Source organism: Physcomitrium patens, chromosome 12 (assembly GCF_059467195.1).
Source record: "Physcomitrium patens ecotype Gransden chromosome 12, ASM5946719v1, whole genome shotgun sequence".
In the NCBI taxonomy this organism is placed as follows: Eukaryota; Viridiplantae; Streptophyta; class Bryopsida; order Funariales; family Funariaceae; genus Physcomitrium; species Physcomitrium patens.
In genome coordinates, this window is record NC_143421.1 from 17,480,258 (window position 1) to 17,496,806 (window position 16,549).

General features: G+C 40.0%; 3 protein-coding genes across 3 annotated transcripts; 2 read left to right on the top strand and 1 right to left on the bottom strand.

The window, feature by feature from the left end:
* Positions 1-974: 974 nt before the first annotated feature.
* LOC112289592 (transcription initiation factor IIE subunit beta) lies at positions 975-3,570 on the top strand. Its single transcript, XM_024534907.3, has 5 exons — positions 975-1,577; positions 1,797-1,928; positions 2,072-2,188; positions 2,494-2,586; positions 2,860-3,570. The coding sequence occupies exons 1-5, from the start codon at positions 1,311-1,313 to the stop codon at positions 3,103-3,105; spliced, it is 855 nt and encodes a 284-aa protein (XP_024390675.1). The 5' UTR covers positions 975-1,310; the 3' UTR covers positions 3,106-3,570.
* A 1,137-nt stretch (positions 3,571-4,707) lies between these two features.
* Positions 4,708-7,801, bottom strand: LOC112289591 (uncharacterized). Its single transcript, XM_024534906.3, has one exon. It carries the CDS (start codon positions 7,420-7,422, stop codon positions 4,855-4,857), a length of 2,568 nt encoding a protein of 855 aa, XP_024390674.1. The 5' UTR covers positions 7,423-7,801; the 3' UTR covers positions 4,708-4,854.
* A 3,101-nt stretch (positions 7,802-10,902) lies between these two features.
* Positions 10,903-16,538, top strand: LOC112290043 (uncharacterized). Its single transcript, XM_024535951.3, has 17 exons — positions 10,903-11,242; positions 11,383-11,441; positions 11,811-11,863; positions 12,310-12,444; positions 12,627-12,701; positions 12,843-12,881; positions 13,078-13,233; positions 13,411-13,466; positions 13,648-13,726; positions 13,901-13,965; positions 14,138-14,186; positions 14,626-14,759; positions 14,979-15,071; positions 15,376-15,487; positions 15,635-15,784; positions 16,002-16,057; positions 16,353-16,538. The coding sequence occupies exons 1-17, from the start codon at positions 11,055-11,057 to the stop codon at positions 16,438-16,440; spliced, it is 1,587 nt and encodes a 528-aa protein (XP_024391719.1). The 5' UTR covers positions 10,903-11,054; the 3' UTR covers positions 16,441-16,538.
* Positions 16,539-16,549: the final 11 nt, after the last annotated feature.

A 16,549-nucleotide genomic window follows, 5' to 3' on the forward strand; every position in this document is an offset into this window, starting at 1 on the left:
TATATTGAAACTTTTTGATTCAACTTCTTATTTGGTTTCACATATAATATATTCGTGACACATACAAATATATTCCTTAAAAATAATTTAATAAGATATTTTATTAATTAATTATATAAAAAATTATTCTTATGAATGTATCAAGTAGATTTTAGGTATTTATTATTATATGTGTTGCATATTTTATAATTATAAGGCACATAATTTTGAATTTTGAAGTTTTAAATTTTAAGCTACTAATAGATGGTATTTTTAAATTTTAATAGTTTTGTATTTTCAATTGCTGACTGCAATTCATATGTAGCTATTTGATCTTCTGTTTTTAATATGTGCACAATTTTTTATTTATACATTAAACTTAGATATAATCAATTAATTTTAAAGAAGATATTGTAAGTGTGATATTTATGGGATTTTTACAAATGATTAAATTTTCATAACTTTTTAATAATGCAACTACGCAAGGATTATAATTATTTGATAATAATAGTTGAAATGATTATATCTAATAATTTCAATAAGAATGTTATACTTGATATATTTAAACATTAAGAGATGAGCCATGTAAAAACCTGACATGTCTGTTATATATATATATATATATATATAATTGTAGGAAATTTGAAGATGGTAAAAGTTAAAAAGGATGTTGCATTTCAAACACACACACATACATACATACATACATATATATATATATATATATATATCATGGTCAAATAATTACACAAGGGTGTTGATGTACTAATAAAGCAGAAAGGTCTTGCCTCCAATACTGTAGTAATCAAAGGTTAGATATGATTATCATGAATAAATTTCCGTCGAATGAGTTTTTATTTGTATTTTTATTTTTATTGTAAAGTACCACACATTTTGGGGAAATGAGCACCAGGGGAGGGGGGGGGGGGCAAAAGGGGGCCTTAACCGATGCACTAGCACAATGCGAGGGGGTGGGGGTGGGGGCTCCTCGCTCTCTTTCTTAGTCTCCTCTTCCCGTCCCTCCATTCCACTTCCTCTTCCTCTTCAGTCCCGCACTCGCAGTCCAATCTGCTCTTCTGGGATCCGCCCTCATCTCCCTCTCTTCTCCCTTCTCCCTCTCACTCCTCTTCGAACCACCACGCCACCCCACCAATGGTTATGCGTCCCATTTGGACCTTTTCCCCCTCCTTTGAAGCCTGTCCTTATTAACTCTATTTGTGCATTTCTAGGGTTTCGGCTCCTTCGCGTGTCGGATTGTGTACCCGGGAATCGCCAGAAATTGTCTGGAGCAGTTCTGTGTGCATCAATCAGTCTTCGCCCATTGCAATACCATGGCGTTAGCACAGAAGCTCGCGCAGTTTAATAAACAGCAAGAGAAGTTGCAAGCTTCTCTCGCCACCCTCCCTACTCGTCCCAAACCCGCCTCTGGCTCCGCCTCTCGCAAAGCCCCCGCCCCGCCCCCTCGGTCGCAGCCCCTTGTGCCGCTTGCGCAGCGGTTCTCCTTTACTAATGATACAGAGAAGCTGCAACAGATCGCCACCATCCAGAAGTCGCCCGTCGGTGCGCAAATTAAGCGTGTGCTCGATCTCTTGCTCGAAGTACGTCCTTTCCCTGCGTATGAAGTGGGATTCAATTTTGTTTCTTGTGCCTCAAATCGCATTCGCTTTGAACCTTGTTACGTGAAACATATTGGTTGCTTGGATGATTCGACCCATTTTCTCTTCACATTCCTAAATCAGGGAGTGCAGTAGGAGGCATGATATTCACACAAATTCTTGGACGGATCTCAACATTTTTGTTTAAATTGATTTTTGCAGACACGCCAGTCACTTCTTCCTGAAGAGATCAATGATCTCTGCTTTGTCGATGTAAAGGGTAACAAGGATGTATTTGAGAGCTTGAAAAGCAATGTGAAGGTTTCGTTCGACGGGCAGCGATTCGCGTACAAGGTTTCTCTAAATGCATCACCTATGCTATCATGATCTTACGAACAATTTTGTGAATTCTATTGCAAGTTCTCCTGGTTACTGGAATGAAGACCTTTAGTTCGCGATTTAGTTTGCTAACGAATTTCGTTTTTGTGCTGTGGCAGTCTAAGCACGTCTTGAAAAATAAGGATGAACTCCTTGTTCTTGTGAGGAAGCTTTCAGAAGGGGTTCCCATGGGTGATTTAAAAGACTCGTATCCTGGGATCGCTGCTGATGTTCAGGTACGCATGGTTGATTTCTAAGCAGCGCGGATACCGTGCCGTGTCTGGTTTGCAATCCATGCTAGTAATTCGTCCAAATGTATATTAAGAGAAACTCATTGTAGTCGCTTGGAGGAGAAATTTATCTTGTAAGTAACCATACTTGACTGTATGATTTTAGCACACAACAATGGTGTATTTAAGTTGTGTATCCGCGTTATTTGCTGAGGTATGAATTTGTTTGAAGCAATTGTGCAGAGTGCGACTTTTACACAATATTTTGATCGTTAGTGCAAATGCTAATATCCTTTTTTATACTTACTCAGGATCTCAAAGCGAGTGGGAAAGTTTGGGTTTTGATGAACAGTGATTCGCAAGAGGACATCGTCTACCCAAATGATCCCAAAATCGATATTAAGGTATGTTGTTCCTGCATCACGCTGTTCCTCCCTTTTTACTGGTTTCTCGAAAGACCAGTACTCAGGTTAGGACCATTTCGGCTCATGGGATGTTCCATTGTAGCAATTGAGCTTTATTGATTGATTTATCTGTTTATCTTTACTTAAAATATGAGAGATACGAGAATCACTTTTACGTATTCGTTGTATTGATTATAATGTTTGTTCACATGGCTCGATGAGTTTAATGTAACGTGAAATGCACCTTGATTTTCCTTGTTTTGATATAAGCAGGTGGATGAGGATTTAAAGCAGTTAATCAGGGGAATAGATACACCTCGAGAGTTTATGGATGTGGAGAGAGAGTTGCAAAAGGCAGGCATGAAGCCGGCTACAAACTCAGCACGAAGAGAGGCAATGGCAGGAGTTCCTCGATCTCAGATTCCGAAGCCACAGAAAAAGAAGAGAAGGGAATCTAAACGGACTAAGTACACAAATGCTCATCTGCCAGAGCTCTTCAAGTCTATTGACGTGCCCTAGATCTAGAATTCTGGCATTTGCTGTTGTACTCGTTGTGTTCTCATTTTATTGCATAACTTGTCTAGACCTTTTTGTTCGAGAGCGTAACAACCGGATCTGTTCTAAAACTGGCAAGTACCGAAAAACCCACCCTTAAAAGCGGCCAAAATTCAACTTAGCATGAGGTATTCTTTGATCGGAGGAAGGGAATAGCCATTGTGGTATTTAAGTGCCTTCTCTTAGGCAGTCTTCTCAGATTACCTTTTCGGGTGAGTGCTTCCACGGTACATGGCACGGATGAAGAGTGAGTCAAGAGATATAATCATTCTTATAGATGATGACGTCAAATTTCTTGTATGATGGTGTAATATGTTTTTATTACTCGTAAAATTGCGGTAGGAAACGTGGTGGTTGAGGACCATCCATTGTGTACTCGGAATGATACATATGTAACTTAAGCACGTTGTTACTTCCGTTTTGAAATCACACCGAATTGCTTCCGTAATATCTTCCATGAAATTTTGCGAAAGGAGAGTCGTCTGAAGCAACAACAGCAATGAACCGACACAATGTAGATAACTACAAATACTTCAATTTTGCTAATTAAACTCGTGCTATTGACAACATCAATTAGAAAGGAATTGCAATGTTTTTGTGCAAATGTGTCATGGGTCCTAGATGAGGCTCACTTTGCAACTATAAGGCAATCTTTTTGGCAATGTCCTTAAAAATTGAAATTTGTTGTAAATCGTGTTGATTTCAAAAATACTTGGGTTTTTAATTTAATTTAGTTCGATTTTGAAGTTTATCTACTAAATCTTGTTGAAGAAGTTTCCTTTAACAGTGTGTACAAAATATATTAGAAGACTTTCAAATAGATTTCATGTATTTCAAATATTATTATTAGATAGAATTTAAATCGTTCTCAATCTGAACAACCGTCTTTGTATGTTTTTATTATTATGATCACTAGCTCGCCTCTATCTAGATACAAACATTCAGTAATTTCATGTTAACACTATTTACTTTTCCTTCTATTTCTTAGAATTTTTGTTTGTTTATTTGTTCACATTTTATCTATTGTATACATATCTCACATTAAATTAATAATCATTCTAATAAATCATGAGTAATGACGTAATCATATTATTGTATATCTCTTAATTACAATTTCAGATTTTTTGACAAAAAAAAAATGGATTGGATCTCTGTCGTTGAATGTTCATACACATTTAATTTTTACTTTTTATTATTATTATTAACTTTATATTATCCATTTGGGACGAAAGCAATTCATTCCGAATTTCTATTACTCAATTTCATAACCTATTGCCGGCTTAGGAGGCCGTGGCCAGTGCAAGATAGAGCTGGGGGATAGGGCAGAGAGACGATGTCATGAGGAGAGTGAGGTGAGGGTGGTTCTGATACCATTCAACTAGTGTGAGAGAGCTTGTTTCTTGTCCAGTCCCGCTCCCTCCACCACAACACGCAGTCCTCCTCCACACAACTGCATTGGCAGCTCCAATACACTGCCTCCACTTAGAAGCAACGAATTCCATGATATCTAACGTCATCATGCTATGCTAGATTACATAGCACGCACACACACACGTCGACCAACCATTGATATGGAAAGTGCAACTGTGTTTTACTTATTATGATGCCACATTGCAGCAAAATCAGTCTACACCACCCCCAACAAGTGGGAGACGTGCATGAATCCTCTTGTTCCCATTAATTAACACGTATTCTACCTGACATTTTGCACGATTAAAACGAAGACAGGCCGGATACAAATTTGTTCATCAACCGCTCCTTTTCACGCATTCGGATTCCTGGATTACTCTGAAGGGTAAGTAAAGCTTGCGACATGAAATCTTGAATTTCCGGACCAACATGTGCAGGCATGGTCTCAGCCACTGCCTGCAGTCTCGAATTCTGTTCCCTAGCTGTGAGGCGGTCTGGTCCTGCATATAAATTGACCAGATTCTCCAAGTGCGGTGCTTTCGCCATTACATCCTGTACCTCTCCCTGCCACTGCTCTTCTGTCATGCCGTCTATCATCAAATAAGGCTTTGCATCCGCAAGTATTTCCTCCAACGACTTCTGAGGCAACTCATCAATGTCGGGGTTGATACCAAAATACTCCATCGCATACTCCGGCTCGAAGTCTAGCAAAAACTTGGAGTGAAGAGAACTCTTGAACTGCTCTTCTTCCTCCAACAACCTTAGCCTCTTCTCGTCCTCCTCAGTCATCTCTCGTAGGGTTAATGGAACTTGAGGCTCCTCCTCCTCCTCTCGGCGTTGGAAGAAACGAGGTTGACGTCTGAGCCTATCCTTAGCTGCCTGAGGAGATTTAGCTTGTTGTGCTGCAGATTCAGGTGTCCTCCTCCGGAATCTATCCGCAACTAAAGTTGTTGCATCTGAGAAACTATCGACAGCGCCCCTTCGTCTTCGCTTCTCTTCCTCTCGAGACAGGTTCCTCTCCACGCCCTCATTCATGACTGCCACAGCCCGCTGGACTGCATCTTCCCTAGACAGCTGTGGTCTTGCAGGAGCTGATGTAGATGGTGCTTTTGCTTGTGAACGTTGATCTTCACCTTTCGCCAGCAGCGCTAAGGCTCTTTCCCTTGCCTGCTCCCTTGAGAGTTGAACACGGACAGAGACCTCCCTTTCTTTCGCACCGTCTGCTCCAATTTGAGATTGCAGGGCACCACGTGAAGACCTTGGAGCGCCTTGCCCCCTTCCTGCTTGTTCTTCGTGCTGAGGAAGAGGCATTCCTCTCCCACGACCTGCAGCTCCTCCAAAGATACTGGGAGATGGCGTTGTTGGCAAATTGAAGGGGTTGAAAGCTCCCTTCCTAGGAGTAGACTCAGAAGAGCCCCCCGGAGGCGCCATGTTAAGAAGCTCCCTGAAAGATAGTAGCCGTTGCGATTCCTCAATCTGTTGGGCAAACCCTTTCGCAGATCCGGTCTCTGAAGTGGATGGGGATTCGGGAGTTGGAAGCTTGAAAGTAGGAATTTGGGTGGATTTAACATCTCCTTCCACCGCAGAACCAGAACTATCTGCTGCTGGTAAGTCCCATTCGCCTAGTCTCGCTGATAATTCGTCACTGGGAGTAACAGGGGCAGCTTCATTTCCCTGGTCCGACAAAGACTTCATCACGGCTACCTCTTCCAACGTCACAGGCACGTCAGGAGCTGGGGCCGGTTTATCCGGTGTTGAGTCAACAACAGCGTTTTTCACATCCTCCTTGAGATGCACATCTGGTTCCTTAACTTGTGTCAATGCTTGACGCATCTGCTTGTACACTTTGTCCATTCTGTCAAATTGCCCTGCCTGACTAAAAATTTGAATAAGCAAGCTATATGTAGGAATAGAAATGGGGATGGAGTCTGCCTGCATTTCCTCATAAATCTGTCCAACTTCATCAAATCGCCCAGCTGCTTGGTGGTACTTGATCATAGCCACATAGCTCGCATCTGACAGTTGAGGTACTGGATCAGCAACCCTATCGCCTGCAGTTTGAGAAGACTGTGCCTTGCTGGAAAGCTCAGATACATCCTGAGACGTTTGGGAATCACCCTCTGTCATATTTGGCGCCTTTGCTTCCACAGGAATCTCTAGGTTTGAGGTTTCTTTAACGTCTGTTCCAGTACCAGACAGTTGCGGCTGTTCTGCAGCTGAGGACGTGGGACTAGCAGGTTGTACAACTGGCTTCGGAGCCGCAAGAAGTTGAGACAGTGATCCCCACGCACTCGCTCGCATCTTGTCCGCATTGGGAGTAGATTGCCTTGCATTCCTAAATGGCGGCGAAGGAAGCGGCGATTGTGAGAGAGGCGAACCCCTCCCAGCTCCTTGTCGTGCACGAGAAAAGCCCAACCTTTGGTCTCTATCAGATGCAGGAAAAACATCAAGAAACTTACCTCGGGCATCGTGAACATCTTTCTCTGCAACAGCATCGTCAAAACGCCCATCTGCCGAAACCTTGCTTCCTGGTTCTGACGCACCATTCTGCTGGCTAGATCCAGTCTTCGCAGCTGCAACTCCGGGAGTAAGGGTAAAAGGCTTAAAAGGAAGAGGCTGGCTAGCAACGTGACCAGGTGATGGCAACGTACTACCTCTCCCTCGCCCTCGACCTAACCCAAAATCTCCCAAACCTAAACCCTGGCCTACAACAGCGCCACCGCCAGCTCCAGCTTCAGGAACCTGCGCACCGTCGACGTCCCCTTGTCCCCGTCCTCTCCCAGCCGAGAAACTCAACCTCTGAATATACGCAACAGAACCTCGAGATCTAGTTAGGATGGCGACAGTGCGCCGATCGACCAGGCCCCTCATATCGAACACCCGTAAAATCCCAACTTAGGCAATTGCAATGCTCAACTGAAACCCTAACGACACAACGTCTCTGACATTAAACTCGTCCGCCTTTTCACTGCCTACTTCGAGGATTGGGTTTTACACCATCTGGCACAACCCCATAATTCAATCTCCTAAGAATTGTACGAGCTTCACAATGACGCTCCAAGAGAATGCAAAGGTGACCCGTTCGGGAGGGGACACAAGGTGCAACACTTGTGTTGATCATGAGGAAGCAGTACCGTGAACCTTCATCATGTCAAGGTTTGATAATAAACCCTAACCCCTAAATGCCGAACCCCGATCCCCCCTTGCTCCTACAAGACTACATTCATACATACATACATACAAACGGGTATTGTGGTGGTGGTGGGCGAGGTATGGATTGATGGAGGGACTGCCAGTTTCTTAGCCACGTCGCCAGTCCAGCCTCCTTTTCCTCCGAACTGTCTTGAAGGGGCGGGGCGGGAGTGGGGCCACAGTTCTGTTCATTACGGCATCACTGCAGCAATGTCTTATTATATATCTATATATCTATAGATAGCCTTCGCCGTGAGCCTCTCCGCCTCAAGGCCCGCGCACTGCAGTGAAGCAAAATGGACATCGAGCCCTTGTTTCCGTCCACAATCGTTCTGGTTATCGAAGAGAAGGCACATACAAGAATAATAACAATAATCACACAGAAAAAGAAAGAGAAAAAAATGGAGAAAAGGAAATTTCTCTCCTGGAGTTTAGAGTATGTTACGTTTTGATAAGGGCTGGTAATATAGATGCCTATTGTAATAAGTTCTCACATGATAGCTTCCTTAAATAGAATAGTGAAGTTTTAAAGGTGTGTTTTTATTTTATTTTCTGTTTATTTTTTCATTCTTTAAGTTCTCATTTTGATCAATGTTATATGGAGATAGAGCATTCAAATTACAAAATTTCTAGGTTATAAGAATGAGATGTAGTATTAAAATGGAGCAAAATGACATTGGAAAAACACAAATGCACTAATACAAAGAATAAATGGAAAAATATCACAATCAAGGTAGAAAAAAGTTGGGTGGTTGTTTTTATATTGTTGCAAAACACGACAATAATGTTGAAAATAGCATCAAGAAATGTATTTCACCTATCCAAGGATTTGTGAAGGTGTAAAATAAAGAATTTAAGCAATTTGGAATTCTTTTATGTTTCAAAAACACAATGTAGGTGAGGATGTGCAGCTTGAAGTTATTTATGTAATGTGAATGAGCGTGATTTTTTGATGTGTAGGTTTTGTAAATAGGTTTGGAGGCAATTATGTTTTGTGCTTTTAAGAATAGAAATACATACATACTAAAAAAACAAATCTAATTTATAAACAAAAGTTAAATTTGAATACAAATAATTTTTGATACAATATTAGTTTAATTACAAGTTTATGATGTATCTTATATAACTATTGCAATAATTACATGTTGCTAAATAAGAGTATTTATGGTTTGTACATAGTACAAAATACAAGAATGTTAAAGTTATTGCTTTGGTGTGGATGATTAGATGTAATGTTTTTATTCAATTCAATTTAAAGTCTTTTTAAGTTATTAGAGAGTATGTTTTAGAGCAATAGTTAATTGTGCATGTTAAATTTAGTAGAACTGATTCTAATAAAAAAGTTAAGCCAATTTCATAAAGTAATTTTTATTGAAATTAAATAAAAATCAAGTAATTTAATACGAAAAATACTTAGATAAATAAATTTATATAGAAATATAAATAAGTCTCTATCAATTGCTAACTAATCAATTTAAAAAATTATAATTTAGTAATTAAAAAGTTAAAAATAAAAATAAGTAAAATATTTGTAATAGTAATAGGAATTTTAATTCTTATTTACCAGAAATTAATTGAATGTTTATTTTTTTCCATAGAAAAATCCATCATAAACTATTTAGTAGCTTTATAGCTATTAAATATTTTTTTAAATGAAATAAATTATAACAGATAAAATTATCTGTATATAGATTAAAAGTTAAAAGATAATGTGATTTATATTAGAATCTTAAAATTTGGCATTGTATACATAAGAAGTAATCTAAGTTATTTAAATCTATTAAAAACTATACGATCTATAGATTTTAATTTTAAATTTCTTACAATAATAAAGATTGAAATATAATCTACCTAATGTAAATGCGTCTAATATTTAAATTATAAATATAATTTTAAAAGTTCATCACAGAGTGTTCTATTTTTGGAATTTAATCTCGATCCAATACTATTCAAAGAATTGATGTATATACATTTTTTTAAAAATTTTAAAAATTAAATTCCATGCTCGTTTCACAAAAAAAATGATTCTGGCAATCTCTTGCTTTGTGCAACGTCATCAATAACATACAAATACAACCACAATCCATTTAAAAAATGTCTATTTGCAACAAGAACTTCTAAAAAGGATTGTCTAAGAATGTAGTTTTTAACCCATTCCATCTTTTGGTTATTTCCCTTGTAATTTCGTTGTAGTCATTCTTGCCAATGTACTCCTATTACTTTCTAATGTCATTTTTTATTCTTTGATACTTGCGTGGAAGAGTAAACAACAACTTTACATTTGATAGATTAGCTTGACAAATGTTGCTTATCCAGAGAAAAGACTTAGCTTCTCCCTCTACAAAGTGCCTTGCTTTACATCTTCTAATCGTTGCATGTGAGGAGCCTTGAAGAGGAAATAAGAATAAGCAAGGAGTCGAATTAGGAGAACAGTAAGAAGCATGAGTATGAGAAATGCTACATGAAAGGGGGGGGGGGTGGAGTGCTGTTGGGAGCACGTTGTCCAACACAAGGCTTGACAAAAGGGTGAGTTTCCAACACTAGGGGGGGGATGTGGAGTGTGCAAAACCACAACCTTCACCAGCACGCACGCTGAAGAAGAAGAAGAAGAAGAAGAAGCATGTCCCACTCTGGAGTCTCTCTCTCTCGTCTGGTCTTCATCCATGGGAGGGAGGGAGGCATTGATTGAATGAATGAATGAATGCTCTACTAATATTGTATTCGCTACTCCCTTGCATTCCGGGCTAACTTACTAGTCTGTCGCCATGAACCTTCAAGCTCAATCAAGCATATTCTGAGAGAAAGGTGATAATGTCACCATCACGGCGGCTACTGCTCTCCTGCCCACTCCGCGGCAGCAGCAAGAGCAGCCGGATCCGAGGTGTTACCAATCGGAACGATCCTGCAGCAGCCCATCACCATCCGAACGAACCATCGCTTCTTTATCACCATCCCACCACTTCTGGGTTCCCATTCTTCTCGAATAATTTCATCTTGTCTCCATGGGACCCGTGTCCAATTGGAGTGCATACTTGGAGCTCCCGATTCCTTAGTGTGCACGAAATTCGACGCTTGACCTGTAGGTCTACCCTTCTCCTCGTAGGTGCAATTCTCGATACTCCAGCTGCCAAGCACAACTAGGTGTTTTGGTTCTGTTGCCTGGAGGTTGTAATTTTGGCCATGGAGGCAGTGACTACCTGCTGGGCTATATAGTCATTGTCTTTCTCAAGTGAAGCTGGCTTTGTTGAGTAGAGCTCAGCTGTGTCTCTGGAAGTCACACGTTTGTGTGCAATTCAATAAACTTCACTTCTATGGGGGGCCCAGATTTTTCCGTCGGAGATCCGTTGCTATTGGAGCTGGGTTACCAGAGCGGCGATAATCAGGAATTTGATGTCTCAAGCGATGACGATGTCGGAATTGAGAGCCTTGACTATGATCCTATTCATAGTGTTGTATACGAAAAACTTCATATGCGGCAAAGTAATCGTAGAATCTATGGGTATCTCGTATTTTCACTCTTTTCCTTTATCAAACGGCAGTCGCTGATCTTTTTTAGAGCCCAGATGCAGATACAAGACAGGTTTTGTTGTCAACGTAACAACGTTCTGATGACGAATTAAGTATCGTCTGTGCATGCAGGTATACAGGACTCACACTTGCAAAGTGGACGATTACAATTATGATAGGACTTCTTGTTGGTATACCGTTCTCAAAAAAATTAAAGCCCATGTTAGAATGAAACGTGTTTCAAGATCCAGGAGATTGATTTAAAAGCTGAAATTAAAGCCATTGTGCTTCTTCAGATTAGTTTATGTTAAGATGGTGGAATCTGCCACTTAGGCCAGACTTACGTCGTAGTATCTCTCGGGATTGTTTTGGTGTCTCGAACAACTTCTTGGTTGAGCTAGTTCTGATTCACGACGATGTTTCATAATGTCATGCAACACTACATCCGAAATTTAAAGGCAAATGTGCACTGCAGCCAAATTATTCTAGGACAAAAGCAAGTTTGTAGGGTTGAAAGCGGTTTTCTTGCTTATCTACTAAGTATTTCCTTGCAATTGTAGGACTGATTGCGTTCATCATCGAGTCTTCTCAAGAAATTATTATTACCTACAAGGTACAGTTCTGATTGAGAATCCATACCGACAATCCGAAGTCATGTTCTCGGAATGCGTATCCCTCAACAGTACATGCTAGCGCTTCGTGGGTCATTTTGTAGTTCAAAGATGATCCCACGTTACTCAGATCATAGTGATTCGTAATTTCAATAGCCGGAGCATCTTCGGTCCTGTGCGGAGATACGTCATGTTGGTGGTTTCTTTAATATGCATAAGGCAGAATGCTATTTATATCGTTGCAGGAAATCCTCTATAACATTGCTCTATGCGGATCACAGGGATGTGTTGTAGAATTGTATGGGTGGATTTCGATTTGAATTCTGAGAAGGACTTGATTTTGTCAGAGGTTCATGGCTTGGATTTTAACTTGCACAAGGATATTAAATCATATTAGGCAGTTTTTGAGCATCAATGAGTCTAATTTTTTTATTTGGATGAGCTGCAGAAAGAGTGGACTAGTAAATTGCTAGAGCACGGGTTAGGGCTTGCATTTTTTAACTACGCAACAATGGGTGTAACTCTGGTTCTTCTTTCAAGCTGCTTGGTTATATTTTGGGCTCCAGCAGCCGCCGGTGGTGGTGTACGTACCCCTCTTTTTTAGATCCTAAACAGCCCCAATTCATTTCAGTAATGCGTAGAATCTATTCCTCCGTTCATAGTGCACGCTTCATACTATATTTCTGAAACTGTGCGCTTTACTTCTACCCTTTTTTTCTTTTTTTTTTCATTTAATATGACTTCATATTGGTGTGTATTATGCAGGTTACTCTTGTCATGGCTTATTTGAATGGGAACGATATTCCTGATTTTTTCCGGCACAGAACTTTCTTTACGAAGGTGTGCTACTGTCTCTCAAGATGCTTTGTTACACTTCAATGGTCATCCTGAATAGAGTCAAACAGCTAGTGCTTTCTTTCAACTTGCTTCGTTCCTGTCTAGCTTGAGGATGGTTTCTCATACGCGATTGTGTTATTGCAGATATTCGGCACCATCTGCACAGTTTCATCAGGATTACCTGTGCGCATCATTACCCATTACCAATTCACTTCTTTTAATTTTATTTATTTATTTATTTTCTCCTTACAGTATCTCATCTTGGTTATCCTTTTTACAGCTTCGTTGGTTATATATTTTATTACTAAAATGTGGACTATTCATATTCCTAATAAATGGCGCTTCCTGAATAAGCGTTCTTTCGCAATTTTGTTCTCAGATTGGGCAAGAAGGACCCATGGTTCACATTGGGGGTGCAATTGCATCTGAACTAACGTGGATGCGCGGTCAGTTTCCGATAAAAAAGCATAGCGTTTGGCTCCCACAAACCTGGTTCGAAAAGTGTAGGCAGTTTACACTGCAAGCTTGGGCATTCGTAAGTAAGGATTTTTATTAAATGATTCAAATGCTTGGTTGAACTAATTTGTTTGCCGCTAATTTGGTACCATGGTGGGTAATTGATCATCGTAAGTGTGGCATTTGTGAAGTACGTGAGTTTTAGGGCAAGGGTGTCTGGGAAATACTTAAATGACGTCAACAAAGTTTCATACAGGATTTTCATAACGATAAGGATCGGCGCGAATTCATTTCGGCTGGAGCTGCAGCTGGGTATACACATCTTATCCGTCATTTTTCTCTTACCTTTTGCCATTAAGAATGGACTTCGTGTGTGTAACAAAGATCTCGTTTTGGAACGAATTCAGCCGAAAGCTGTGAGGCTTTCAAATCTTCCTTTCCAATTGTTGGTTCAAAATTGACCAAAATCAAACTTCTTTGTTATTTTTGTAAGGTTGGGAGCTTCTTTTGGTGCACCGATCGGTGGAGTCTTGTTTTCTATGGAGGAAGCCTCCAGCTTCTGGTCCAGAAAGGTTCTTACAATTTACAAATAACTCCTTTTTGTCTGTGAATTGACATTTTCATGTAAAGCACATCGAACATCACTCTGATGCACACTGTAAAGTCTACCAATATATGACCTTGGAATTTATGTATGTATCTCTGGCTTGTTCTTTACGATTGTGAATGGTTCTCTACTTGACCAGGTCATGTGGCGGTCTCTCTTATGTACAACATGCACAACCATGGGTTTATCATGGCTAAACAAAGGGTAGTTTATCCTGTTCTCTTGATCTTTTGACACTATGGTCAACACGATATAATTTTGCAATACATGAACACACTTCACTGGTAACTTAGTCCTGTAGGTTCTGCACACGAAAGTACTGGGTGATTGCAGGTCCTCGTCACTTAAACTTCATAAGCTCTACTGGATGTGACAGGCAATTTTCTTTCTTGTTGCCTGGGACAATCTCTTTTCAAGGTCTCAAGGTAATTGTTACAATCAATTATTCATTCAATGTACATACGAATGTTTAGTGACTATAACTAATCATGTGTATATCGTTTCCCCAATGACCAGGCTAATCTTGTACGGATGCATGTCTTCTTGTTTGACTTCTATAATCTCTTTTTTTGAAGAAATAAATTTTGTCTGAGTCTAGGTTATTCGATGCTCTTTCATGCTGTTTTGGTTGCATTTCAACTTTGTCGTATCAGAATAGGACAGCACATAGCAGCTTGGTTTCGGATATGAGCACGATGAAATTATCAATTATCTACTATAAACAGGAAATGAAGTTAAACATTTCAAAGATTGGTCTATGATTTCAGAGGTTTGTTCACCGCATTGTTTGGTATGCAAGAGTTATCTAACTCGTGAGAATGTGGGTTCACTCTAATGAGTATTCACTTGTTTGCATTCTGCTAGCCTGAATTTGATCTCATAGACCTGCCACTCTTTGTGGTCACAAGCGTCTTGGCTGGTGTTATCGGTGCTTTCCTGAACATCTCCCATGATTGGCTCGCTCATTTTCGACCATCCTCAAAGTATCGGTCTCTGAGGTTCATTGGACGCTTCACAAAAACCTGACTCCATTCTTTGTAATTTTGTTTGAATTACCGACAGTTCTGCATCAACCGGGTGAAATGACTGTTTTGTAATGCCATTGCCATGACTGGCAAGACTTGGTCGCCATGCAAGTGGTTACAGACTGAATTTCCTAGACCGTAATTTGCCACTACAGGTGCATAAAGCTGTGTTGTTTTGGTCAATATTTACAGGGTGCTTGAGGCGTGTCTAGTGACATTTACTTCAATCGCCGCAATTTTTTTGCTGTCCTATTATTTTGGACATTGCCTACCCCTTCAGAAAGGGTATATATTGCTTCCAACTGGTCGCCATCATTCAATCTCTTAGCAATGAAATCATGTCTCCTGTCCGCTACTAGTAGACGTAGATGACCGGTTTATTTCAGGTCGATGAGGGTATTCACCAAATGAAATTGACGCCAATATCACAGCTTGATAGAATATCTAATGCTCACATTAGTAGTGGGAAGCGTTGTAGAAATTCTTTGCCTTAGTATTCATGATTGCAGTTTTCACTGCGAAGGTGCACCTTCATCTGGACGAGGGTTAGGTATGAGGTGATAAAATTGACATGTTCTATCTTGTGCAGCCAAGAAGACGATGATTATTGGTACCGTTACACATGTCCGTTACCAGATGAGGAATCTGGTGTCCATTACTACAATGACTTAGCCTCTCTCTACTTTGCCATCCCACGTCAGGTACTTCTATATCTCATTTCCACTGATGTGTTTCTGCTCAATGAGTACTCAATATGAAATCTTCTCTGCACATACAATAGTTGGCAGGTTGTTTTGTACTTTGAATGTGAATCTGGAGTCTGAATGAAAGATTCGTTTACATATCAGACAATCCAGCAGCTCTTAGCATTAGGAGGCACTGGAGAGTCTCCGTTTACCATTGGCAGTTTGGCCATCTACTCGAGTTCTTTTCTTTTGCTATTTATCCTGGCCTATGGCATTGCGGCTCCAGGTGGCATCTTTATGCCTTCAATTATGGCAAGTTTTCTCACCCTTTCCTGTGAAGTCATAAATCCAGTCGTTCAAATTATATCCCGAGAGCTTTTGTGCACATTACTGCTGGCTTCTTTGGAATCTGATCTGAGAGGCATGTACGAGTCTATATGTGGTAAGCATCTTGAGATTTTGGATGTGATTATTTCTTAAAAATTTTCCACTATCTTCCTCTGCTTCGCTTTGACTACTGCTCTCACAGGTTGGTGCATCTTTCGGAGCATTTATGGGGGCCGTTTTTGTTCTCTTCTTTCCACAGTGAGGAATACTATCAGCACATCTTTACCATTTCTCTGGGCTTCTGAAGAACCTTACGTCCTCATAGTTCTGATTGTCCAGCTTAAATTTTGAAAACCCGAAGAAAACATACTCCCCAGAGAACACAAAGCTTCAGCTCATTTCACTAGTTGCTTCGTACCAAATCAAAATCGACATGAATTTAGAAAAATTAATTCGACGATATATGAATTCAGCATTTACCCGTGAAAATTGCATTTATTTATGGCATCTAAGTCATCCTACATTTCTTAATAATGGCTGGCTTGTTTCATAGGTGGTCAGTACAACCGGGTATGCATGCGCTTGTGGGAGCGACTTCTATGCTTGGTGGAGTTTTTCGAACCTCTATTTCACTGGAATAATGCGATTCTAACTACTCTTCACTTCTATGATTATATAGAAGCATATTATATCAGTTTAAGAATGTTACTAATGACCAAAGTGTAAATACACTTAAAAATTTAGACGTTT

Coding starts and splice junctions, on each gene's coding strand:
- LOC112289592 (XM_024534907.3), top strand. CDS start 1,311: ATGGCGTTAGCACAGAAGCTCGCGCAGTTTAATAAACAGCAAGAGAAG. Junction 1,578..1,796: donor TGCTCGATCTCTTGCTCGAA/GTACGTCCTTTC, acceptor TGATTTTTGCAG/ACACGCCAGTCACTTCTTCC. Junction 1,929..2,071: donor GGCAGCGATTCGCGTACAAG/GTTTCTCTAAAT, acceptor GTGCTGTGGCAG/TCTAAGCACGTCTTGAAAAA.
- LOC112289591 (XM_024534906.3), bottom strand. CDS start 7,422: ATGAGGGGCCTGGTCGATCGGCGCACTGTCGCCATCCTAACTAGATCT.
- LOC112290043 (XM_024535951.3), top strand. CDS start 11,055: ATGGGGGGCCCAGATTTTTCCGTCGGAGATCCGTTGCTATTGGAGCTG. Junction 12,702..12,842: donor ACAGAACTTTCTTTACGAAG/GTGTGCTACTGT, acceptor GTGTTATTGCAG/ATATTCGGCACCATCTGCAC. Junction 12,882..13,077: donor CAGTTTCATCAGGATTACCT/GTGCGCATCATT, acceptor TTTTGTTCTCAG/ATTGGGCAAGAAGGACCCAT.